Here is a 20,847-nt window from a genome sequence, read left to right on the forward strand (position 1 = left end):
GGGAAAAGGTGCGGTGGCGGAACGCTGGAATCTTCAACAATTCTCCGCGTGTGGTTAGCGTAGCTATGAGATCCGTTTGATTAGCAGGAGAAGTAGAGTATACTACTATCGATGCATCAATACTTTTGCATGCTCTAGGAAATGCATTGGTTCTGCATGCTATGGAGGGGATGGAGATGTGCTCCATATTTTGGAGGTCCTGGTGTAAGTATACAAAAGGGGCTCAGTAATAGATGGGATGCCATCAAATGAGACCTCACACACCAGAACATCTTCCCAGATAGCAGCCTTATACAGATTACAAGAGACATGTTACATTCACTTCAGAATGAGAAAGATTTCAATCTCACATAATTAATCATAGGGCATTAATCCACACAAGACGCTGCAGCTACCCTTCACTCATACTTGACATCAGTTACCTCTCCCTCCAACCTCCCCAGATTTCATTGTGTCTGTCTCTGAATGGAAGATAATAGCCGATCTGAATAGATGAATGAGCATTCACTTGTGACGTGAAGTGCGTCCATTTGGCACATCTCTTCTCTGCTGGTACTACTTACCTTCACCCGTCTATTCAGCTCTGTTCTGTTCCTGCCTTTTACAGTCCTAATCTCTTTCTTACTCTGAACAATCATCCAACTTATTGTTGCTTCAGATATGAGACTTTGAGGATTTCATCTAATCTCACATATTGTACCTCAGCTGGGAACAAAGAACTGAAAGTGTCGTGGCTGGTGTTAATTCTGAGAAATCAGAGTGGTACACCCCGTTCTTTTTCAAGTCCAAACTCGAATATATCAACTACAACTATCATGTGCAGACCGGTTGGTACTGTTTGTCCTTCTCTGGACTCAGCTCCGATGGAGCAAAATGATGGCCATACCCGTGGTCGCGGTCGCGGGCGCGGGCGAGGAAGAGGACGAGGACGAGGACGAGGACGAGGTCCGCGTGGGAGCCGCGGTCGAGGAGGCAGCAATGGTGGTCAGGAAATAGGAAATTTAACTCAGGTTAGATGATTCCATTGTCTATCTTATCTGATAGATAAAATACTGATCGATCGTACAGGGTCAAAGTTCTATCAACCCGCAAAACATCCAGAATAGGGACAACCAAAACCACACTGGACATCCGAGAGGTACGGATAGAGGAAGAGGCTCGAACAGGGGCAGGGGCAGGGGCCATGGGCGCAGAGGATCTAGAGGAAATCAACAGCAAGTCTCTTCAGTGGGTCCGTATAGATCTCTGGTCGTCGAAAAGAGACCGGAATCTCAGTCGAATGCGAGCGTTTCTGGTCGACGTGGAAAAGATACCCCTGAAAGAGGGAACTGGATGCCACGACGCAATCGTGCATCGAGAGGGAATTCTACGAACAATGATCGCGCAAGGAGATCTTCTCGAGAGAAAGGGAAAGCCCCCGTTAGACAGCCCGTGGTTGAGAATGGGGGACAAGGAAAGATGCAACACCACGGCACTGCTGTCCCTGCGAAGGAGACTATTACTCCAGTCGCCCTGGACAAGATAGCAGAGCCATCTGGAATAGTGCCAGATACTCAATTCGACGAAATAGAGCAGGAAAGCACGTGGGAGATGTCTTCTGTCCAGGTTGAGATCGACATTCAGGAACCAATTGCTCCTGTCACTCAGCAAACCATCAAGGCAGTCAATCAGCCAATCCAGCAGAAGACTCTCTTATTCAGACTGCCCGGGGAACTACGTACAAAGATCTACGAGTACATATTTGGCACCTATAGAGTCTGCATATATCGCTTCCGGGCGCCAAATACAGGAAGCTCGAAGCGCCAATACCGTCTGCGTCACACCTGTCTTCCCCCTTACCATCCGACCATCCATGACTTGATCCCAAGGACCAAATCCACTCCGGCGATCCCGAGTGCCTTGGTGTACACATGCAGGGAAATTTATCGTGAGACAGTCCTGTTCTTGTACTCGAACACGCAGTTTGTGTTCCGCTCCACCAAAGTCATCAACACCTTTTTGAGAAACACGCCCATTGTCGCACAGAACGCTATTCGGCACCTAGAGCTCAATTATATCGGATACAACGAGCCACGACTCACCGAGTTCCGCAAGTTCAAAATCCGCAGTGATCTGGCCTGGTATCTAGCGTGTAGCACCATGGCACAGAACTTTACTTCCTTGCGCGTGCTACACCTGCACATAACTATTTGGGACTGGCCGATGAAACTGGACCTGAAAGAAAGATGGGCCATCCCGTTGCTTGAATTTGCTAGAAAGGGTGGCCTCGACCATGTAGATGCGAACCTGCGCATGCACATGTTCAACACTGATCAGTTGCAGGAGGCTGCGCGCAAGCTGGAGAAAGCGCTTATGAATCCAAGGACGTATCAGATCAAAGATGACAGGCGCTTAGCTATGAGACTGCAAGGCCCAATAAGAGCTGGAAAGGTGCTGAACATTGTTTTCTAGTTGGTCGGCTGCTTCGACGCATGTTCTGGAGCATTGGACATCCCCTCGTCCTTTGATCACTCTATGCCTTGACAGCTGGATTCTGGAAGAATCCAGAGACATTGTTGAGATGAATTTACGGCTCACTATTCCCAGACTTGTTCTCTTTTACGATATCTCTTTTATGGTGCTTGTTCTATCTTCCAGGGTCAGTGGACACGTACATGAAATGTCTCCACGATAATCCCAGCAGCAGTTCGCATTGGGGTTATCCCAATTCCCATTATGAGATTTCCCCTGTTTTCGGCTTCCAGTAATCATTCCAACCTAGCTAGTTAGTTAGCACTCGAGTATCAGCTTATCAATATTTTCCCCTGTTTTCGATGATATACACAGAAGTAGTATTTCCATTTCCTAGAGTCGTAGACTTACTCCATTGTAAACCCTCATGAGGGAATCTACCGACATACGTATATGACAAGTCAACGGTATTAATCAAGTTCAGAAGTTGATATGATACATCAATATACTATTGAGATAGTTCTAATCCGATCCGATCCAGACCAGTTAACTTAACTTATATACATTGTGATAGCATGATAATACAATGCATAGACATAGACATAGAGATACAAACGCACAGAACACACATCGAAGAAAAAGAAAAGGATATAAAAAAGGCCCGTTAATAACTCTCAAGATGATACCCCCGCACCTCTCTGTAGCTAAATAGGGAAAGAATATAGGTATATATAGCTAGATAGGTGGTAAGATGGTATGTTGAAAAAAAACGCCATTCACGCCTCGTCTATGCATATAAGTGAGTTGATATGATATTACTGGTTCCAGCCCTGCGTCTCTTTTTGCTTTGGTTTTTCTCTTTTTGTTGTCTTCGACTTTTTTTCTTTTCTTTTTTAATGCTGAGCAGGAGTATCAGCCGCCATGGGTGTAGTAGGGACAGTTTCCTCCAAGGGAATCTGAGCGTATGATCGTCTAGTGCGTCGTTTCAGACAACATGAGAAACAAGCCACGATGCCGCCGGCGGAACAAGCGACGAGGACAAAGATCAAGAGACCTCCGATACCGCCGACGAAGTCGTATGCTTTGTCGGCTGCCTTTTGGGCTTCTTCCTTGTCTTCGACTTCTTCTTCGTGCTCGGACGAGGTGACGGCCATGGGGTCTTCAGGGACGGGGATTCGGTTGTCGGCGTGGTAGCCGGCCGCAGCCCAGTCTGGAGGCACGGAGCTCTCGTGCACGTCGGACATGCCCATGGGGTTTCCGTCTGCGTCGAGGGGTTCGGCGGAGATCCAGTTCATGTAGCCGTCGGCGATGAACATGGTTTCGAACCCGGCGTAGGGGACGTTGCCGATGAGGACGCGGGGACTGGCAGCGTCGGCTTGGGCGAAGAAGTTCCACGATGCGACGTCAGTTGCGCCGTTCCAGCTGACGTAGATAACGGTCGAGACGTCTGTGTCCTTGGCGCCGTAGACGAAGGCTTTGAGGGCTGGTGGTTCTGCGGGACGGCCGTGGAAGTCGTATTTGTACGCGCGGTAGGTCGAGTAACGGTCCGAGGTGAAGCGAGCTTCCATGGCGCAGGTTCCGTCCGGGGTGAATTCGCTGTGGTAGCCTTGCTCGCTCCATCCAACGAAGATGTTTCCACTCTTGAGCAGCTGGACATTGCCGCGGAGTCGTGACAGGCCTCCGTCCGGGCGGCCGTAGCGGTGGACGACGGTGGCTTTCATGTTCACCGTGTCCAGCTGGACGATGAGAGCCGACGAGCGGATGTCATCTTGGGACTGCTCGTCCGAGGCGTTGTTCAGGAATGAGATCGTTGTGTGGGTGCTGTTGTGTTCGACGAATCGAGCGTGATGCTGTCGATAGAAACGGAAGTCGATGAGCTCGAAATTCGACCATTTGCCGCCTAGTCGCCAGATGATGTCTCCAGTCGCTCCAGAGATGAGGTAGATGGTATCAGTAAAGCGGCAGGAGAGAAGATAATCTCCATCGGCGTTCTTGTCGACGGAGTTGACGTGACTGGCATCAGTTTGTCAGATTTTTTAAAAGGGTCCATAGAGAATTAACAATACCAGTCATCTCAAACTTACATATAATCCCAGCCGGGAGGATCCATGACCGGGGGCTCGGGACTGGGGAAAGTACTCTCCTCCAGTGGGATGTGCCCAAGACTTCTCCATTCGTAGACGACATCTCCCGTCGCGACATCCAACTCGACGAAGCCTCCGGTGTGCACCCATCCATGGTCATCTGGGCGACCAAGCTCACCGTAGTCCAAAAACTCCGGTCTGTACGCAGTGGCCAGAGCGGTTTTTCCACCTTCCAACACATTGAATTCATGGATATCGAACGCTCCCAGGTCGTTAGTCACCGGAACCACGTCCTCGTACTCGAGACGGCCGTCGAGAACGATGGCGCCGCCCTTTTTGTCGCCGTGCTGCTGATAACCTTGCTGCACAATGAAGGAGACATGAGTATTGTTATCGATGTTATCGATCGCCTTGAAATCGAATGTATTCCGATTCTCGAACAGACACGACCCAGACCAGACCAGATTCTGCTTCTCGTCAGCTTCTTCTGTAGACTTCTTGTTTCGCCAGGCTCATATGCTCGCGTACCCCATCTCCATCGTAGATATGCGGGCCAACCTGGCACGGCATCCACTTCTTGGTCGGAGGTTCCATCTCCAGGACGGTATACGGGGCGACGAACCAATATCCCGGCGTCACCAGGCGTCGGTCATGGTATGTGATGTCGAATTTGGGCGCTCTGATCTCCGGCCGCTGGAGTCGTCGTAAGCCGTTTTGTTTCTTTTTCTTGTTCTTCGCTTCTTCTTCTTCTCTTCCCGCTGGGAGAGATATGGATTGCGCTCAACTTACAGTAATAAAAGTGAGCAGATCGTCGTCCGCGATCTGAGCAGCGACATTGCGACTGAACAGAAAGGGAACGATCCACCATAGCGATATCATTGTCGTGGAAAGTTGACCTTAACGAGGGACCGGAACAGAAGGTAAGAAGAGGGTCCAGAACACCCAACACAGAATCACCATGGATGGAGAGGAAAGAAAAGAAAGTAAGAAAAAAAAGAAGAAGACACTCTTCCCTACAAGACCAAACAAAAACACGTAATATAACAGACGGCGACGCCGCGAGGGCGTTTTGGTATCTTCTTCCTCCTCAAGCTGGGGCGGCGTGTCTTGGCAGGTGTTTTAGAGCGGGCCGTCCGGCTTCGTTGCGACTCTTGGATGGTCAACTCTCGCCCCAGGAGTACGAATCTCTCCGCTGATCGTTCGGCTGTCTCCAGGGGCACTGGATGACTTGGTCTGTCTGTCAATCAGGTACGAGAGTATAATTAAATAAATATATTATATTATTGACTATAACTAACTAACTAGTTATATGCCCGGTCCAGCCCCTGCAAGTGCAACGCCATGACAGTCCCCCATCTTCGCCCGCTTTTTCCAACCTCGTTCTTCTCGCGTTCTGTGGTGGAGTGATGCTTCGACCCCAGAGATCCTTATCTCCCGCCTGTGGAACTGCCTAGACGCCAAGAATGCTCCGACTGATCCCCGCGTCGTCAGACAGGGGGAAAGTTGAGAACAACAGACAATAATACCACCGTAACATGGGGTCATCATTGAACTGTTTCCAGCTGCGCTCTTTGAATCCATCATTTCCAACCAGAGAAGATAGCGGTGGCGAGAATATGTCTACCAAGTTCCAACACCTTTTCGCCGTTCTGGCCAGTAATATCTCCGTGAGATGTACTGGATGTGATATTCTCCGAATAAGGAAGGCCATTGACATCTAGAACATGGCCAGTCTCCCCGTAGACATGAAAAGGAGCGCTATCTGGAGTATTGCCTCCCTGTGGCGTTGTCATACGTTATCCGTCTTCTCTGGTCTATCCTAGTGTCGTAGCTCTCAGACGATGCATCTTACGGCCTAGCGAGCATATGCCCGGGGATAGTACCACGCAACGATTATCAATAACAACGATGGACGTCTAAATAAAAAACCCATCGACAGTCTATAAAGTTATCTAGAGTATCGCCCCTCTTCAGCCTTATCGAGATCACGTCAAGTCCAAGATCTCCAATCGGAATCTACCGAGAGAGCACGCCATACCGAGAGAGCACGCCATAAGGGCCCGAACAAAAGCTGTCCAATTAGCATCCCCATTGATCCTAACTGACATTATCTTAGTGTAAATATACTGTACTATTGTTATTGCGGCATATTCCCTAGCTAGAACGCGGGGTGTCTGGCCGCCCCCATTATAAATAAGACGTACTTCTAGCTCGAAAGTCCGTCGATATATCGTGCCATTCGCTGTATCGAGTTGGACAACCGGCCCTGTAAACCGGTACTGTGAAGACAGACTGAGATTCATTGCATCGTCAAGAATATTCTCGATCCGAATGACAGTTGCACAGGGCGTGCTTCAATACTGAATTAGAGCCAATTAGCGAAGAAACAAGTCAGAAATAGAAACAGAGGACGAACCACACGCCGGAGAGAGCCATTGTTGAAAGGTCTCTAGCTGGCAAGAACCTATCTTGCCCTTAGGGGCACAACCTGCAAACTATCTTAGTGTCGATGCTCAGAAACGATGAGTCTCACATAGTTACGTCCTCAACCCATGGCTGACTTTCCCCATATGCCTCAGACCATGCCTGTCGTTCAGACCTGATCTTGTCCCAGAGTCCTTCGCGAACACAAGGGCCAAGTACCATCCTTCCTGCGAACCAAACCGTTACTTTATCTGTATCCACCTTGAGCTCTCCGCGTCGATATGCGTCCAGTACAGCGCTTATGTTTCTCATATCTTCCTCAGGCATAAGCCCCGGTAAAGCCGGAGCCGGAGAGCCGTTGCGGTATGCGTATCTTAAGACCCCAATCCTCCATATAACATCAGGATCTAGATTCTTGGGTACATCTGGATAGAAGCTAAACCCAAAGTTAATACATTTCAGATCATACTTAAAGAAGAGTCACTTACGGTGCTTGTGGTGGAATTATATGATCGATCTGATCCAGGGTCTGCCTGCAGATATCGGTATTAATTCCACGATGTATCGATTCCTCTAACCCTGCTATTGTCTGAGCACGGTGCCTAATATATAGTCAGTCTGGCATATTCACTTTTTCAGTCGAAAACAAGACCATACAGGGTAAAATCTCTGTCGAGAATGGCCCTTTCGACTTCGATCTTCGGATACCGTTCCAACATCTCATCTATGCTCATGGTGCTGCCTTCCATCGGTCGAGTGCTGATGGAGATACACTTCCGGTAAAAATCAAGTGTCCGCGGAAGAGGTGAGGTGAGGTGAGAGGGGAGCAATCGAGGACCCGGGAAAGTTGTCAGCGCACAAAGCGAACGCCAGGTGATCTGTTAATTCATCCGTTTGCAGCAGGTTCTCTGGATCTTAATTATAAGATAGAACCTGCTAGATCACTTGATTACTACCTAGGTAGATCCTTTGTATAGGTACCTATAGAGATAAATATGGGTTCAGATCCCACCCTAGAACTAGAAGCGAGCAAGGAATGCAAGAGGGTTCAAATCAGACTATGCTCCCGTGCTATTCACTATTCGACACAAGTTAAGTCTCTGTCGTTGCTGCCTAATTGTTATTAGAGTCGTGGCTGGGAAGGTAATAATATAGAAAGGCAAGCATTCAGCCCCTCCGACAGCCTAAAGTTGACGGTATCAACCCCTCAAGATTATGTGGTCATCGTCGCAATGGTCAGGAACGTCACCCTTATCATTACAGCCAAACTGGCGTCATTATGTCTATAATGAACATAGACTGGGTATAAAGATAGTCGCAGTTTACAGTAGAATAATCCTTTTCCCTTTTTTTGACAGTTACCGGCGCGGCTTCCTCATCAGGAACTATATATTCGAATACTTCAGGCGAGACAAAAACTCTTTGGATAATAGGAAGCTCTTTTCCATAACGCTATACAACAGCACTGCTCTAATATAAAGATGCATCTGTCTGAGGATTCCGACTACATCCCAGTAGAGATGCAGTGGGATACGCAAGACAGCACCAAGGGCGAGCCGACTGAGGACGATTTATCTCAGGATCTCGATAAACTGGGGATCGACAAGGAGAAAGAAGCGACCAGCAACAACATTGAAGCTGAAGGGCAGGATGCGGCATGGGAAAACCCCGTCTCTCTGGCCGACACGACTATTGATCATGGTGACGAAGTTGCTCGGGAGCTCATCGAGATAGACCCTGAAGGAGACGCTGCCCTTCGTGTAGAGTCCAAGGACCTTATTGTATCATCAAAGATCCTAAGCATGACATCTACTGTGTTCAATGAAATGATGAGGAAAGATGACACTGAAACCGCTGATTTGGGCGCACTCCTGATTCTGCGCTTGGAGGGTGATGATCCTAGAGCTTTGACTCTGCTGTGCCAACTTTTGCACTACAGATTCGATGCTGTCGAGTCCCAGCCGAATCTGGATCTGTTACTGGAGTTTATAAATCTGGCCAACAAATATAAGTGTATACCGTCAGTTCAGCTCCAGGCATCCCACTGGCTTCGTGGTGAGGCCAAATCCCCGTGGCTTACCCGTGAAGAGACGAAGAAAATGTGCCGTGCGGCATTTCTATTGGGAGATGGAGAAGAATGCCGCAAAATCATGGAGTCTTTCACAGCAGATGAACTTGAAGAAATGCTGATAGACTCTGATCTTCCTGCGGAACTGATAGGTATGTATCCCAAATCGTATGAATGTGCAACTGCCAGACGGAAGCTTTACTGCATATGCATCTAAGTTCCTTTTTATGATCATTACCTGACACAGCTACAGTCGAAATATTCTCTCTTCGACGCAGAAATTTCGGGAGCTATCTCGCCGCAATCGAGAATGCCATCCTCTATGTGCAGCGGGAGAGTAAAAGGAGGAGATGGTCAAGTCAAAAAATCTGCAGCTCCTGTCGGATGCTCAAGCCTCGACAAACAAGAGTGTGCGGTTCGTGCAGAGGGCGCGAATTCGAAGAATTCGACTGCACGAGCGCTTCGCAATTAGCCGCATTCATGAAGATCCTCGTATCGTGTGGTGTATGGCCGTTGAATGAGCGATTTAACGAGGCCACTGCCAAGATCAATGGTATACTTAAAGATGGGACTGATGAGCTTTATAGACAGGGGAACACCATGCACGATTGTGATTACGGGACGGACTGCGTTGTCCATACGGCCCTATCACGGTTGATACTAGATCTGAGGGCCATACAAGGTGCCTAAGTGGATGATGCAAGGCGCGAGAAGAAGTCCCTCATATGGCCACGAGCGCGGCAGTATGCTCCTGATAATCGAATATCATTGCTACTAAGGACTTATTTTATTGATTCATCCAAAGGAGTAAAAGAGGAAGGAAACTGTAATTGCAAGTAGAACTCCTAACCACAGCCGATATTCGGTACAGTAGTTGGAAGTAGTTAGTTACGGAGTAGTTGAAACCGTGCACATAGGTACTTGAGCGCACGAGCCTCACCGCCTTCGGAGTTTCCTACCAACGGCCATCTATCTACTCAAGCATACATACAACTGCATGAAAACGACAGTATAGCAATACCATCAGTAGAGACAGTGACGATTCCTCTTTCTCTTGTAGCCACATATTTCATCACATATATACAAATCAATCTCAAATGCGTTCTTCTCTCCGTCTCCTTGCTGCTATCTCGCGCAGCCAACCATCGAAATCAAAGAAGCCCGCTCTTGGTCTCGAGCATGTAAGTACCTAGCCACTATGATCGAAATCAAAGTAATTTGATATACTCACAAGATGCTAAATTTTCAAATACAGTTCCTACAAAGACAACGTGTTCTTGCTTTATGGAGGGAAATCGTCAGAGCTCTGAATCGTAAGTATCATGTTCATTGCCGTCCTTCTTTTTCTTACCCTTCTTCCTATTTCATCCTGGAGTCAACGTTGGATGCGATTATTTCCGCGATGAGCTAGCTACTTGTATATCAACTAATTTCAACAACCAGAGGTTCCCAAGTCGCCAACACGCGATGAACTGCGCGCCTACGCACGACAAGAATTCGAACGAAACAGAAATGTTGAAGATTTGGTAAATCTCAGTTCCTTCCTGGATTGTTCCTTTGTGTATGTGAATTCTTTTCAAGATGCAGGACTGACGTGTTTTATGATGAAAAGTCACATATTCGATATTTGGTTTCTGTAAGTTATTCTTCTTCTCTGGGACGTGTGGTTAATGGGATTTGCTTATGATGACTAGACGGGGAAAGCGGAGTTCGATACCATGAAGAGATATATTGATGAGCAGGCTGCGCGGTAGGGATTGTCTTCTTGATGAAAGGGGTTGGGGATCTTTCCTCGGCGGTTGGTTTCTGATTTTGATTGCTGGTTGATGTTCTTCACCCAGGGCTTTTTGGTGCATGATGATTTATAAGAGACCGGACGACCAAAAAAAAAGGTCCAACATGAAAATATGGGGGGAATGCTCTTTTTGAAATATTTTTTTTCTTATGCCCGGGAATCAAGGAATATATGTGCAATACAATACATCATAATAAAGCGGAGATAGACTGATATAAAAATTCGGCCACCTTCCTTATCCTCTTTGCTCGCCCCCCTCATCTGCCTCCAGAAATCAAAGACCTCACTGCATCCAGCACACCTCCACCCTTCTTCTCATCCGAGGACTCAACAGCCGCCCTGTTCGTGTCCTGCGGTGGAGACGCCGGCTGCGGCTGCGCGGACTTCTTCTCAGCTTCCTTTGCAGCAGCCTCGATGGCCGCATGGCGCTCTCTCCAATCTCTATCCTCCTTGTCTCTGACCTCCAGCTCGCGCAACCACGCATCCCGTTTCTCCTGCCGCTTGCGTTCATCGAGCACCTTCTCGAACTCCTTCCGCTGTTCACGCTCGGTCTTATAGTACATTCCACCAGCGACGACTGCGAGAAGCGTAAAGAACTGGGCGTAGATACGCGCTCGGAACATCCGGTTCATCTCGACGGAATCACGGGCCCTCATCGATTTGTACGCGCGGTAAAGGGCATAACTGGTGGCACCGCATCCTATAGGATTATACGAAAAATAAGTCCGAATCCATCAATGATACCACTCTGGAAGTTCCTTTTTATTCCACCCGTTCCGGAATGGCCAGAACCGTAAGAACCAGGACAAAGAAGTGACCAGACATACCTAGCGGAATAAGAGGCTCTTCCTTAAGACGTCTCTTGAACTTCTGAGCCGATGTCTCCTCCTTGAATTCCCTAAGAAAAAAGAATCCCCAATCAGCCCTTTTTCCATTCCATCGAACATTTCGGAAGGATTCCGCGAATTCAAGCTATGGGTAAACGTACATCTGGTCAAACGACGACGGGAGAGGGTTGTCGCTCATCTTGGGTATCGATTACCAGGGTTTCTGGTTTATGTAGGGAGAATATGCGAATTCCAGGTTCAGTTGACCTGCAGAGGGGCTCAATTGGTAGTAGTTTGACTCCGGTTGAGTCCGTGGAGTCGTGCGGGATTTCGTCGTCGGCGAGGTCCTCAAGCTCCGATGCGCGAACAGTCGCTCTGCGCTGAAGGGTAAACGCTCAGTATAGAATGGGAGAATTAATGGACAGGCAAATGTCGCTTGCCCTCGTTTCGAGCGGTGATGGTAACTTCAGTCACGATAAGCAAGCAAATGCCTCTCGGCATGACGTTCGGGCGAGAGACGGATGCCAAGGACTTTGCTGTTTTACAATACGAAAAATACACGACAGAGACGGATTTTGCAGGTATGTAGTATTGCCTGATTTTTACATTGTGGACTTGTACATTAACAGTCAATAATTGACAATCGTATAACTACAGATGCTATAGGGCTAATTGAGTCCTGGTAAATTGGGTTACTCGTGGTCTGGTGATACATTGTTTATAGTATTGACCTGGTATCTCTGTGTACGTAGTACTACGTACTGGGACGTATATAGGCGGCTACCTACGAGCTGGAATATGGCGGACCTCGTGTATCGCCGCCCATGAGTTCTGTTATGATATGAAGACGGTCACGGGCATCGCTGACCTCTTCTTCCCAGAATCGTAGCATATCCATTGCACTCTTCACAGCCTCCTGCCATCCCTCAGGCATAAGATCCTGTGCTTCGCGACTGTGAGATGCTGCAAGAAGGATTAGGGCGCTCCGTGTGCAGGAACGAAGCATGAGCCACGTGCCATGATGGCGGTGGTTGAAGCCCGGCTGGTTTTTGCGAATTCTGTCTACAGACATCTGCAAGCCTTTCCGCGCGTATTCATCGACGGACGGATCACGTTGACCGTGATTGATCGTTTCCGCCATGAAGGGAAAGTACATCCATTCGTAACAATCCAGCAGATGGCCACGGAGGACGAATTTGAGCATGTCATCATCCTTCTCCGGCGTTGCTAATGAAAACATTTGAGGAAGTGAAGCCATCCTAGAATTCTTGGTAAGCGGATTGCCATCGAGTCAAAGTCAAGAAATTCTGGTACTTACCAGTCAGCCGCCTGCGACTCGAAGGCGGCAGTGGAATCAACCATCTGCTTAATGCGGAAGAACCTGCCTTCCTCTTGATTTCTAAACAAGTGATGTAGAATCCGGTTGGCCAACCTTCTTAATGCAATCTCCGCTAGATAATAGTACCAAGCCCGAGCTGCACCCTGTTCCAGATGCTCAGATGGAGGGCTTGGGAAAGACGTGGGATAAGAAAGATCCTGCAACCCAAAGCCCGGTAGGGACAATTCTATACGAACTTCCCTAACCACGTGATGTCAGTTCCTCCTATGTGAGATTAAGGACCTCGTGAACCTACAGTTCCGATTTCAAACACGTCCAGTACATGCTTTCCTGCGACGCCCGTTCGCGTCTAGCTTCAGGGCTGGTCATTGCCTCAGGGCTCAAAGGCTTCCGTGGAAAGTCGAATCCCTGGGAAGTCGCTGCTGCTTGAACAAAAAACCTCCATGCCTTCATTGGCTGCTGAAGAGTCATCAAATATACACCGGCGTAGAAGAAGCACTGTGCCTCGAGCACGCCTCCCTTATGCATAAGGCAGCCCATTCGTTTTTCTGCTGCCTCAAAGTACGAATTCGCAAGGACAAAGGCTGGCGAAGTTCTCGCCAGAATCGATTTGGCCTCATACCGACCCTGGAAGGCTTCTGCTATGGAACCAAGGGCGCATAACAAGAGCTTGACAATAAGGATATGTTAAAAAGTCTCTTCCAGACATGATGTGGCAGTGATGAGGCATTATCAGTACTTACCACGAGACAGGATGGCGTATCCCAGCCGATTCCGCTCACGCACGCTTGATGGACAAAACGACGGACTAGAGGAACATCTAGAATGGGATTTGCGATGTGAACTCGCTCCAGAAAGCTATCGAGCAATCGATTACAGCCTCCTAGATCGAGATTTTCCACGAAGGGACCAGGATCTACCGCCAGGGACCTGCCGTGCGCGGCTGAAGGATCCGATCGATTGAGTAGAGCTTTCAAGTCCAGACGAGAGTCAAATCTGTTGCGGAAAACTGGCCATGAGAGGACCGTTTCGATGGTAACCATGCTAAAGTCTGGACCGTAGGACAAGTTGGACACAGGTGATCCATACTCGATGGGAGAAGTCTCCTGCTCGAGCGCTGCGGCTCTGTTCAACTCCTCTTCCCCCGGTTTGGTGCGTATCAACTGCTCTAGTCGGTCCAGCTTCTCTAGAATCGCCAAACTCGCCGGATCAAACCTGTACGGCGGAGATCAGCCTTGGTCTCAATGGACGAGAGCCTCTGAAAGGGCCAGCTGCAAGCGTGGGAGATGGCATACGATGACAGATCCGTCGGGCTCGTTATACACTTGGCGCCTACTTTCTCGCAGAACGAACACGAAGGCTTCTTGTTGTCGCATTTCGTCCGACGGGCTCTGCAGACCTGACAGGCCTTGTTGGCACGCTTGCGAGGATAAGCGGCCGTCCCACGTGGAGCAGGGCGTTTCCTCGAGGCCGTCGCATGGCTGCTGCTATTATCATCATTGTGATTCTCCTGGCTGCTGTCCCGTCTTAGATCCTCCGGGAGATTCTGCGGGGTTGGCAGCGCACCGAGCGACGGGAACTCGGGCTCCACAGCATGAAGAAGATGCTGCAAAGAATCGTTCATGAAGCTCGTCGGATAATTGGGGTCAACGGTAGGGCTGATGAGATCCAACCTCTGGGGAGCATTGGGGAAGGGCGCGGAGTATCGCTCCTGGTCCGTTCGGGGCGAGGGGAAGAGAGAGAAAAACCTGGGGGCGATATGGACGAAGGGTCGCACAGGGCTACGGGGGTTGAGTACGCATCCCCAGAGTGTCCAGACCGCAGCTAAAGGCAACTAATTTTTTAAACAACAGCTGCCCGGTGGTCCGTTCTCGCCTGGGCTTGCCTGGCACCAGCTTAGGCTCTGTAAGTGCCGGGAAGGGAGAAAAACTATCACGGAGTATCCGCAGTTCCTGGTTGTGTTCATGTCGCTAGCCTTGGACCCTGCTCCTGGCACCTGTTCCAGATCCCCTGAACTTGATGGAGTGCCATGAGTGTGCTCAGAGACTACTACTACTGAATGTCCACTGCGCATTATTAACCATATCACACTCATCTGCTGCGGGCTGCGAAGCTCTCTGTGGAAGTTCCGACCATCATCCGTGAGGATGGTTACTTCCGCCGTCTACACTTCACTTTGAGGCAGACTGCCCAGGAGCAGGACTATTCCTGTCTTTTGCGCTCTGGAACTGTGTGAATCTTTCACCAGCGATACGATATCGGCAACTGACGATGAGGTTCATTTCGGGGCAGAAGCCCCAAAACGCGATCGTCGAAACGCGCCAGGAGATCCCCATCGATCAGCTCTCCGGCAAAGAAGCTGTGGCCGACAATAACGAAGAGGAACGTCAACTGTCGCTCTGGTATGTGCTTCTACATCATAAAGCACTCGTCTGGTGGTGTTTCTTCTTCGCTGTAAGCGCGATCGGATGGTATGTACTATTCTGCTCTGATCCCTTCTACATTTGCCGGATCAGCGAACGCGTCAACCGCGTGGCAATTCTGCGCTATCGCTGTTTTTACACGATTCTTGGTTTTATGCAGGGCTGAGGACCGTTCAGGGGCTTCGATGCACAGGTGAATAGCGCCGTTATCTCGGTGCCCGCATTCCGCACACAGTTCGGTTATCTGCACCATGGCAAGCAGATAATCCCTGCGCCATGGGTGAGCGCGTTCAACATGATCTCCTCCATCGGCCAATTCTTTGGCGGCTTCCTCTGCAGCAGCGTCGTGGACCGTATCGGCCGACGGCGGGGGCTAGCGATCGGCATGGTCATCTCGTGTGGAGGCATCCTGGGCGAGGTCTTCTCCACTCATCGTGTCGCCTTTCTCGTCAGCAAATGGATTGTAGGCGTCGGTCTTGGCTTCTACTTGACCATCGGCCCGCTGTACTGCTCCGAGGTACGATTGTCCCAGCCGGGCTTGTCATGTCAAGCTACTACTATCATCTCCATCTCGTCTATGACTATATAATTGCCCATGGCTGACTGGACGTAGGTCTCACCCGTCGTCCTGCGTGGCATTACCACTGCAGGGGTGAATCTGGGCATCGTTGTCGGTCAATTGTTATCGAATGCTGCCATTAGAGGCTTTGGCTGTCGGGACGATAGTTGGGCCTACCGGGGCCCCTTTGCCATTCAGCTGTTCTTCATTGGTATGTTTCATCATGATGTCCTGACTGGTAAGACAATGAGACTGACGGGACGGTACCAAGCTTTCTTTGTTTTTGGTCTTCCGTTCTCTGTAGAATCGCCATGGTATCTGGTGCGTCGCAACGATATCGACGGTGCTCGCCGCGCATTGCAAAGGCTATATGGCAAAAACACAGATGTCGAGACTAAGCTGAAGGCCATGCTGAGCAGCACTGCTGATGAAGCGACTCTCCAGAAACCGAGATGGGTGGACTGTTTTCGTGGCACTGACTGTCTCAGGACCTTCATTTCCATTGGGGTCTTTATCTGCCAGCAACTCAGCGGCATTATCTTCGTTATGGGGTTTTCGACGTATCTATTCCAGCTTGCTGGCGTGGCGGTGTACAGCTCTTTTGATTTGGGAATCGGGGTCACTGCCTGCGGCGTGATGGGAACCATTGTCTCCTGGTTCGTGGTCAACTCCTGTGGGAGGCGAAAAATCTTCCTAGCCGGGATGGTGGGACTTACGGTATGTCTCCTCTTGATCGGAATATTGGATGTGGTCCCCACGCGGGCAGCGGGTTGGATGCAGGCATCTTTTACGGTCGTCTACGCGCTCATATACCAAGCCACCATTGGATCAGTTGCATTCGTGCTTCTTGGTGAAGTCTCATCCACGAGACTACGAGCGAAGACTACCGCTCTTGCTACAGCGACACAGTCCGCTTTCGGAATTGCGATGAACGTTGCTGTTCCATATATGGTCAATCCCGATGCGGGGAATATGAATGGGAAGGTAGGGTTTGTCTTTGGGGGTCTGGCGCTGGCATGCACAGTCGTTTCTTACTTCTACATACCGGAGTTAAAGGGGCGCACCTTCGACGAAATCGATACACTGTTTGTCAACCGTGTTTCGCCGAGAAGGATGGGTCATTATCTGATCAACCACTACTGATTGTACTACTTCTTATGACATAGATTCAGGGCCGTGTATCTTTACTACATGGATTTTAATAACTAATCCTCTAAACCAATGAAAGAGTGTGGTTTCCTCAAGAATGATCCTGACATATTCTACTGTAGTTAGAACAACAGGAAAAGTGATTGATGCATATAAGATACCGTATACTGGTACACTGATAGTCGCGACCGAAAAAGGAAATCAGGGCTTTGTGTTAGGGTTGATGACTCAGGATGATCCCCCTCCCGCTTTTCGGCGGCCGTCATTTTTCGTGTAACGATGGCGCTGACGGACAAAAAAGTTGAGGCCAAGTCTTAAAGAATCGATATTCCTTCCGGCCTCGACCGCGATATCCCATTTCTGTTCTTAGAATTGTGTTTGGTCGTTTCATTTGTTTTTAGAGATAATGTCTGACGAGTCGTCGACCAATAGCGCTCCAACGCCTGGCACTCCCAAGGTCAGCACTCTATCACTGACCGAATATGCGGCAACCCCAACGCCTCCCAACGAGCGGAGTGAGCAAGTCCCTTCCGGACTGCATCGAGACTGGCAGATCCCGGAGGCTTTTCTTCTTCCCAATGGATACCCTGATGTGAGATCTTGTCGAATCTCCAAGGATTATCTGCGACCAATTCCTAACCGTCTGGATTCATGAGCATAGTATCTCCGTTTGATCCTCACATCCCGCGTCTACGAGGTTTTGGACGAGACCCCGCTTCAACATGCAGTGAACCTGAGCAACAGGCTTGAATGCAAGGTGCTCTTAAAGCGGGAGGATCTGCTGCCGGTTTTTAGCTTCAAGCTGCGCGGAGCTTACAACAAAATGGCTCATCTGAGTCCAGAACAGAGATGGAAGGGTGTCATTGCGTGTTCAGCAGGTGAGTCTCATTCTTTCACTGATTAAAACCTGCCTGCTAATGTTCCATTTTCTCTAGGTAATCATGCGCAGGGCGTCGCCTACTCCGCTCGCAAATTGAAGATCCCCGCCACTATTGTGATGCCGTCCGGTACACCCGCTATCAAGCACCTCAACGTTTCCCGCCTAGGCGGTACTGTGGTGCTTCACGGAAACGACTTTGATGCAGCTAAGGAGGAGGCCCATCGCTTGGAGAAAGTGCATGATCTCACGAACATTCCTCCCTTTGACGATCCCTATGTTATCGCTGGTCAAGGAACTAGCGGTATGGAGCTGCTACGCCAGGCCAATTTGCAAAACCTGGAGGCAGTGTTCTGCTGTGTCGGTGGAGGTGGATTGATCGCCGGTGTTGGAGTGTATATTAAGCGCATCGCGCCACATGTCAAGGTTATCGGAGTCGAGACTTACGATGCCAATGCGATGGCCCAGTCCCTCGAGAAGGGCGAGAGGGTCACACTAAAGGAAGTCGGACTATTCGCCGACGGTGCAGCTGTCAAGGCCGTTGGCGGGGAGACCTTCCGTATCTGCCGCGAGGTCGTGGACGAGATCATCCAGGTCAGCACTGATGAAACATGCGCCGCCATCAAGGATGCTTTCGAGGATACTCGTTCTATCGTGGAGCCTGCGGGTGCGCTTGCTATTGCAGGTCTGAAGAAATATGTTGCGAAATACCCAAACCCGGATCCAAAGCGGGAGTTGGTTGCTATCACTTCAGGCGCCAACATGGACTTCAACAGGCTCAGATTCGTCGCCGAGCGGGCTGCCTTGGGAGAGAGAAAGGAGGCACTGCTCAGCGTCACCATTCCCGAGTGCCCTGGCGCGTTTGCTAAGTTGATCGAGGTCATTATGCCCCAGGCTGTTACCGCGTTCAGCTACCGTTACGCCACTGCAGAGTACGCTGATATACTCATGGGTATCTCACTATCTGCTTCGACTAGTAGAACCGACCTGGCCAGTATCGTTGCCGAACTGGCGAAGAACGGCATGGCCGCCACCGATCTCAGTGACGACGAATTCGCAAAGACTCATCTGCGTTACCTAGTCGGTGGTCGCAGCACCGTTAAGGATGAGCGCCTCTTTATGTTCCAGTTCCCCGAACGCCCTGGTGCTCTGGCCAAGTTCCTCACCACTCTCCGTCCCCACCAGAACATCTCTCTCTTTCATTACCAGAACTATGGTGGAGATGTTGGCAAAGTGTTGGCAGGTATCCAGTGTCCGGACCATGAGAAGACCGAACTGGAGGCCTTCCTCCGTGACCTCGGGTATCCTTTCAGCGAGTGCACGGATTCCCCCACCTACCAGAGGTTCTTGCGCGATATCTAGATCATCTAGAGATCTTCGTCTGTCTGTATTCATACGACTTCACACGACCAGTCCGCTTTTCAACAAGTATTGTATCTGGCAATGGAATTCAACGGCCGAAGATGTATTCTGCATGTGGAAGATTTGCTTGGCGTTAGGGTTAAAGGGGATTAGTATCTGTCCTGTAACTATAGAAATTGCATCTTCTTTGACTAGAATTTATAGTGATATGCTCAGTACATAAGGACTCCATTGCCCTGTATTCCTCATGGAATGAAAGAGTGTGGTGTTGTATATGGTGTAGATCGGGCCAATCACCGTCTCGCGTTGTCGGAACCGGAAGCGCGGCGATACTGAATCGCCGACCAACATTTGCTGCGGCCCGGAGGCTCCCAAGGTGACCATCTCACGATAATCTGATTGCCGACGCCGTCAGACTATTCTAAAGCCCTTTTCGACAGTGTCTTATCGAGGAGAGATATCCAGGGCCGTCGGAGCCCTCTTTGATATCAATTCGACTGCCGAGATCACCATAATCGCGTCCAAGACGCTCGCCGCAATGTTTCCCCTCCGGTCTCTTCTCACCTCCGGGTCTTCTTCCCTGCGTCAATTCCTCACCCGTCAGACGCTCTCTCAGTCATTCGTCTCGAGGTCATTTTCACAACTATCCAGAATCTCCAGCAGTAACGGCCTGCGATCCCTGCGATTCTGGAGACCGCAGGCCGGAAATGGGGCGGTTGCAGGTGTCGGAGCTCTCGAGCAGGTTCGGGGAATGAAGACGCGGTCTTCTGTTAAGAGACTGTGTGATGGATGCAAGGTATGGATTTCCTCTTGGATAATGTAGTTTGAGACATGATTTTTTATGTGTGATCATCTCACATGCTAATCAACACTCTGGAACTACTAGCCCGTTCGGAGAAAGAACCGTGTTTATATCATCTGGTAAGTCTCCTATTCTCGAATCAACCAATGGAGCAGACATGGAACTAATCTGTTTCTCTCTTCTCTCAAATAGCTCCAAGAACCCGAAGCACAAGCAACGACAAGGAAAATAAACGCTGTATTCTAGTTTTGGGATTTGATAGGGAAATCGAGACGATGGAAAAGAAAAAATACCCCCCGATAAATAACAGGCCGGTCACTCACAACATGATATCGATGTTCACCAGTGTCGAACTTACACTCCGACGACGTACGAACGATCTTCCCTAGGTCGAGGACGGGCACTATGCATGCGCGTATACAATAAATTCTTCGTCTTCGGGTACGTTTCGACGGTGGACATAATGTACGACTATGGAAGTTTGCGTTTGTCTATGACATACTTAGATCCCTGTTATCCGACGCTTTATGTATTATAGCAAGGTCATTTTGGGTTTCATGCTTTCTAAGATGTCGTTCCCCCGGACTGCGTACGGCGCACACGATGCATATTTTAGCCTATATTGTTGCGAACAAAAGAAAGACTCCTCTATAATTCCCTGTTGTCTTTTCCTTAATAGAAAAATGT

The 20,847-nt window shown here is 49.5% G+C and overlaps 10 protein-coding genes across 10 annotated transcripts; 6 read left to right on the forward strand and 4 right to left on the reverse strand.

The window, feature by feature from the left end:
- Positions 1-657: 657 nt before the first annotated feature.
- Positions 658-2,806, forward strand: C8Q69DRAFT_529732 (hypothetical protein). Its single transcript, XM_028633702.1, has 2 exons — positions 658-1,010; positions 1,069-2,806. The coding sequence occupies exons 1-2, from the start codon at positions 816-818 to the stop codon at positions 2,449-2,451; spliced, it is 1,578 nt and encodes a 525-aa protein (XP_028482782.1). The 5' UTR covers positions 658-815; the 3' UTR covers positions 2,452-2,806.
- A 137-nt stretch (positions 2,807-2,943) lies between these two features.
- C8Q69DRAFT_500394 (ASST-domain-containing protein) lies at positions 2,944-5,706 on the reverse strand. Its single transcript, XM_028632341.1, has 4 exons — positions 5,325-5,706; positions 5,064-5,228; positions 4,536-5,002; positions 2,944-4,464 (listed from the first exon to the last, which is right to left on the reverse strand). Exons 1-4 carry the CDS (start codon positions 5,412-5,414, stop codon positions 3,345-3,347), a joined length of 1,842 nt encoding a protein of 613 aa, XP_028482783.1. The 5' UTR covers positions 5,415-5,706; the 3' UTR covers positions 2,944-3,344.
- A 1,358-nt stretch (positions 5,707-7,064) lies between these two features.
- On the reverse strand, positions 7,065-7,693 carry C8Q69DRAFT_509097 (hypothetical protein; the record flags this gene model as incomplete). The annotated part of the gene is made up of 3 exons (XM_028633058.1): positions 7,065-7,395; positions 7,448-7,561; positions 7,617-7,693. 3 exons carry the CDS (start codon positions 7,691-7,693, stop codon positions 7,065-7,067), a joined length of 522 nt encoding a protein of 173 aa, XP_028482784.1.
- Positions 7,694-8,388: 695 nt separating this feature from the next.
- C8Q69DRAFT_475226 (hypothetical protein) lies at positions 8,389-9,892 on the forward strand. The gene is made up of 2 exons (XM_028631182.1): positions 8,389-9,179; positions 9,281-9,892. The coding sequence occupies exons 1-2, from the start codon at positions 8,441-8,443 to the stop codon at positions 9,715-9,717; spliced, it is 1,176 nt and encodes a 391-aa protein (XP_028482785.1). The 5' UTR covers positions 8,389-8,440; the 3' UTR covers positions 9,718-9,892.
- Positions 9,893-9,997: 105 nt separating this feature from the next.
- Positions 9,998-10,943, forward strand: C8Q69DRAFT_475232 (complex 1 protein-domain-containing protein). Its single transcript, XM_028631183.1, has 5 exons — positions 9,998-10,208; positions 10,283-10,340; positions 10,471-10,553; positions 10,640-10,663; positions 10,722-10,943. Exons 1-5 carry the CDS (start codon positions 10,125-10,127, stop codon positions 10,779-10,781), a joined length of 309 nt encoding a protein of 102 aa, XP_028482786.1. The 5' UTR covers positions 9,998-10,124; the 3' UTR covers positions 10,782-10,943.
- C8Q69DRAFT_475237 (altered inheritance of mitochondria protein 31, mitochondrial) lies at positions 10,944-12,162 on the reverse strand. The gene is made up of 3 exons (XM_028631184.1): positions 11,811-12,162; positions 11,650-11,720; positions 10,944-11,522 (listed from the first exon to the last, which is right to left on the reverse strand). Exons 1-3 carry the CDS (start codon positions 11,846-11,848, stop codon positions 11,080-11,082), a joined length of 552 nt encoding a protein of 183 aa, XP_028482787.1. The 5' UTR covers positions 11,849-12,162; the 3' UTR covers positions 10,944-11,079.
- An 80-nt stretch (positions 12,163-12,242) lies between these two features.
- C8Q69DRAFT_475239 (hypothetical protein) lies at positions 12,243-14,865 on the reverse strand. The gene is made up of 5 exons (XM_028631185.1): positions 14,284-14,865; positions 13,732-14,203; positions 13,284-13,657; positions 12,968-13,228; positions 12,243-12,908 (listed from the first exon to the last, which is right to left on the reverse strand). The coding sequence occupies exons 1-5, from the start codon at positions 14,610-14,612 to the stop codon at positions 12,434-12,436; spliced, it is 1,911 nt and encodes a 636-aa protein (XP_028482788.1). The 5' UTR covers positions 14,613-14,865; the 3' UTR covers positions 12,243-12,433.
- On the forward strand, positions 14,866-17,217 carry C8Q69DRAFT_475240 (putative MFS alpha-glucoside transporter). The gene is made up of 4 exons (XM_028631186.1): positions 14,866-15,459; positions 15,589-15,928; positions 16,025-16,181; positions 16,242-17,217. Exons 1-4 carry the CDS (start codon positions 15,260-15,262, stop codon positions 17,111-17,113), a joined length of 1,569 nt encoding a protein of 522 aa, XP_028482789.1. The 5' UTR covers positions 14,866-15,259; the 3' UTR covers positions 17,114-17,217.
- A 184-nt stretch (positions 17,218-17,401) lies between these two features.
- On the forward strand, positions 17,402-19,588 carry C8Q69DRAFT_475244 (threonine dehydratase, biosynthetic). The gene is made up of 3 exons (XM_028631187.1): positions 17,402-17,711; positions 17,781-17,997; positions 18,055-19,588. Exons 1-3 carry the CDS (start codon positions 17,526-17,528, stop codon positions 19,356-19,358), a joined length of 1,707 nt encoding a protein of 568 aa, XP_028482790.1. The 5' UTR covers positions 17,402-17,525; the 3' UTR covers positions 19,359-19,588.
- Positions 19,589-19,751: 163 nt separating this feature from the next.
- C8Q69DRAFT_475245 (hypothetical protein) lies at positions 19,752-20,374 on the forward strand. Its single transcript, XM_028631188.1, has one exon. The coding sequence runs from the start codon at positions 19,897-19,899 to the stop codon at positions 20,179-20,181; it is 285 nt and encodes a 94-aa protein (XP_028482791.1). The 5' UTR covers positions 19,752-19,896; the 3' UTR covers positions 20,182-20,374.
- The last annotated feature ends 473 nt before the right edge of the window (positions 20,375-20,847 follow it).

The sequence above is a fragment of the Paecilomyces variotii genome (assembly GCF_004022145.1).
Source record: "Paecilomyces variotii strain CBS 101075 chromosome Unknown C8Q69scaffold_10, whole genome shotgun sequence".
NCBI lineage: Eukaryota > Fungi > Ascomycota > Eurotiomycetes > Eurotiales > Thermoascaceae > Paecilomyces > Paecilomyces variotii.

Excerpts from the sequence above, each read along its gene's own strand:
- C8Q69DRAFT_529732 (XM_028633702.1), top strand. The coding sequence starts at position 816 with ATGTGCAGACCGGTTGGTACTGTTTGTCCTTCTCTGGACTCAGCTCCG. Across the intron at positions 1,011-1,068 it reads AAATAGGAAATTTAACTCAG|GGTCAAAGTTCTATCAACCC; the intron begins GTTAGATGATTC and ends TCGATCGTACAG.
- C8Q69DRAFT_500394 (XM_028632341.1), bottom strand. The coding sequence starts at position 5,414 with ATGATATCGCTATGGTGGATCGTTCCCTTTCTGTTCAGTCGCAATGTC. Across the intron at positions 5,229-5,324 it reads ATCTGCTCACTTTTATTACT|CGGCCGGAGATCAGAGCGCC; the intron begins GTAAGTTGAGCG and ends CGACGACTCCAG. Across the intron at positions 4,465-4,535 it reads CCTCCCGGCTGGGATTATAT|TCACGTCAACTCCGTCGACA; the intron begins GTAAGTTTGAGA and ends AACTGATGCCAG.
- C8Q69DRAFT_475226 (XM_028631182.1), top strand. The coding sequence starts at position 8,441 with ATGCATCTGTCTGAGGATTCCGACTACATCCCAGTAGAGATGCAGTGG. Across the intron at positions 9,180-9,280 it reads TCTTCCTGCGGAACTGATAG|TCGAAATATTCTCTCTTCGA; the intron begins GTATGTATCCCA and ends ACACAGCTACAG.
- C8Q69DRAFT_475232 (XM_028631183.1), top strand. The coding sequence starts at position 10,125 with ATGCGTTCTTCTCTCCGTCTCCTTGCTGCTATCTCGCGCAGCCAACCA. Across the intron at positions 10,341-10,470 it reads AATCGTCAGAGCTCTGAATC|AGGTTCCCAAGTCGCCAACA; the intron begins GTAAGTATCATG and ends TTCAACAACCAG. Across the intron at positions 10,664-10,721 it reads ATATTCGATATTTGGTTTCT|ACGGGGAAAGCGGAGTTCGA; the intron begins GTAAGTTATTCT and ends TATGATGACTAG.
- C8Q69DRAFT_475237 (XM_028631184.1), bottom strand. The coding sequence starts at position 11,848 with ATGAGCGACAACCCTCTCCCGTCGTCGTTTGACCAGAT. Across the intron at positions 11,721-11,810 it reads CCGTCGTCGTTTGACCAGAT|GGAATTCAAGGAGGAGACAT; the intron begins GTACGTTTACCC and ends CTTTTTTCTTAG. Across the intron at positions 11,523-11,649 it reads AGAGCCTCTTATTCCGCTAG|GATGCGGTGCCACCAGTTAT; the intron begins GTATGTCTGGTC and ends ATAATCCTATAG.
- C8Q69DRAFT_475239 (XM_028631185.1), bottom strand. The coding sequence starts at position 14,612 with ATGAACGATTCTTTGCAGCATCTTCTTCATGCTGTGGAGCCCGAGTTC. Across the intron at positions 14,204-14,283 it reads AGCCCGACGGATCTGTCATC|GTTTGATCCGGCGAGTTTGG; the intron begins GTATGCCATCTC and ends TCCGCCGTACAG. Across the intron at positions 13,229-13,283 it reads ACGTGTTTGAAATCGGAACT|GGAAGTTCGTATAGAATTGT; the intron begins GTAGGTTCACGA and ends TCACGTGGTTAG.
- C8Q69DRAFT_475240 (XM_028631186.1), top strand. The coding sequence starts at position 15,260 with ATGAGGTTCATTTCGGGGCAGAAGCCCCAAAACGCGATCGTCGAAACG. Across the intron at positions 15,460-15,588 it reads GCTGTAAGCGCGATCGGATG|GGGCTTCGATGCACAGGTGA; the intron begins GTATGTACTATT and ends AGGACCGTTCAG. Across the intron at positions 15,929-16,024 it reads GCCCGCTGTACTGCTCCGAG|GTCTCACCCGTCGTCCTGCG; the intron begins GTACGATTGTCC and ends GACTGGACGTAG.
- C8Q69DRAFT_475244 (XM_028631187.1), top strand. The coding sequence starts at position 17,526 with ATGTCTGACGAGTCGTCGACCAATAGCGCTCCAACGCCTGGCACTCCC. Across the intron at positions 17,712-17,780 it reads TTCCCAATGGATACCCTGAT|TATCTCCGTTTGATCCTCAC; the intron begins GTGAGATCTTGT and ends TCATGAGCATAG. Across the intron at positions 17,998-18,054 it reads TGTCATTGCGTGTTCAGCAG|GTAATCATGCGCAGGGCGTC; the intron begins GTGAGTCTCATT and ends CATTTTCTCTAG.
- C8Q69DRAFT_475245 (XM_028631188.1), top strand. The coding sequence starts at position 19,897 with ATGTTTCCCCTCCGGTCTCTTCTCACCTCCGGGTCTTCTTCCCTGCGT.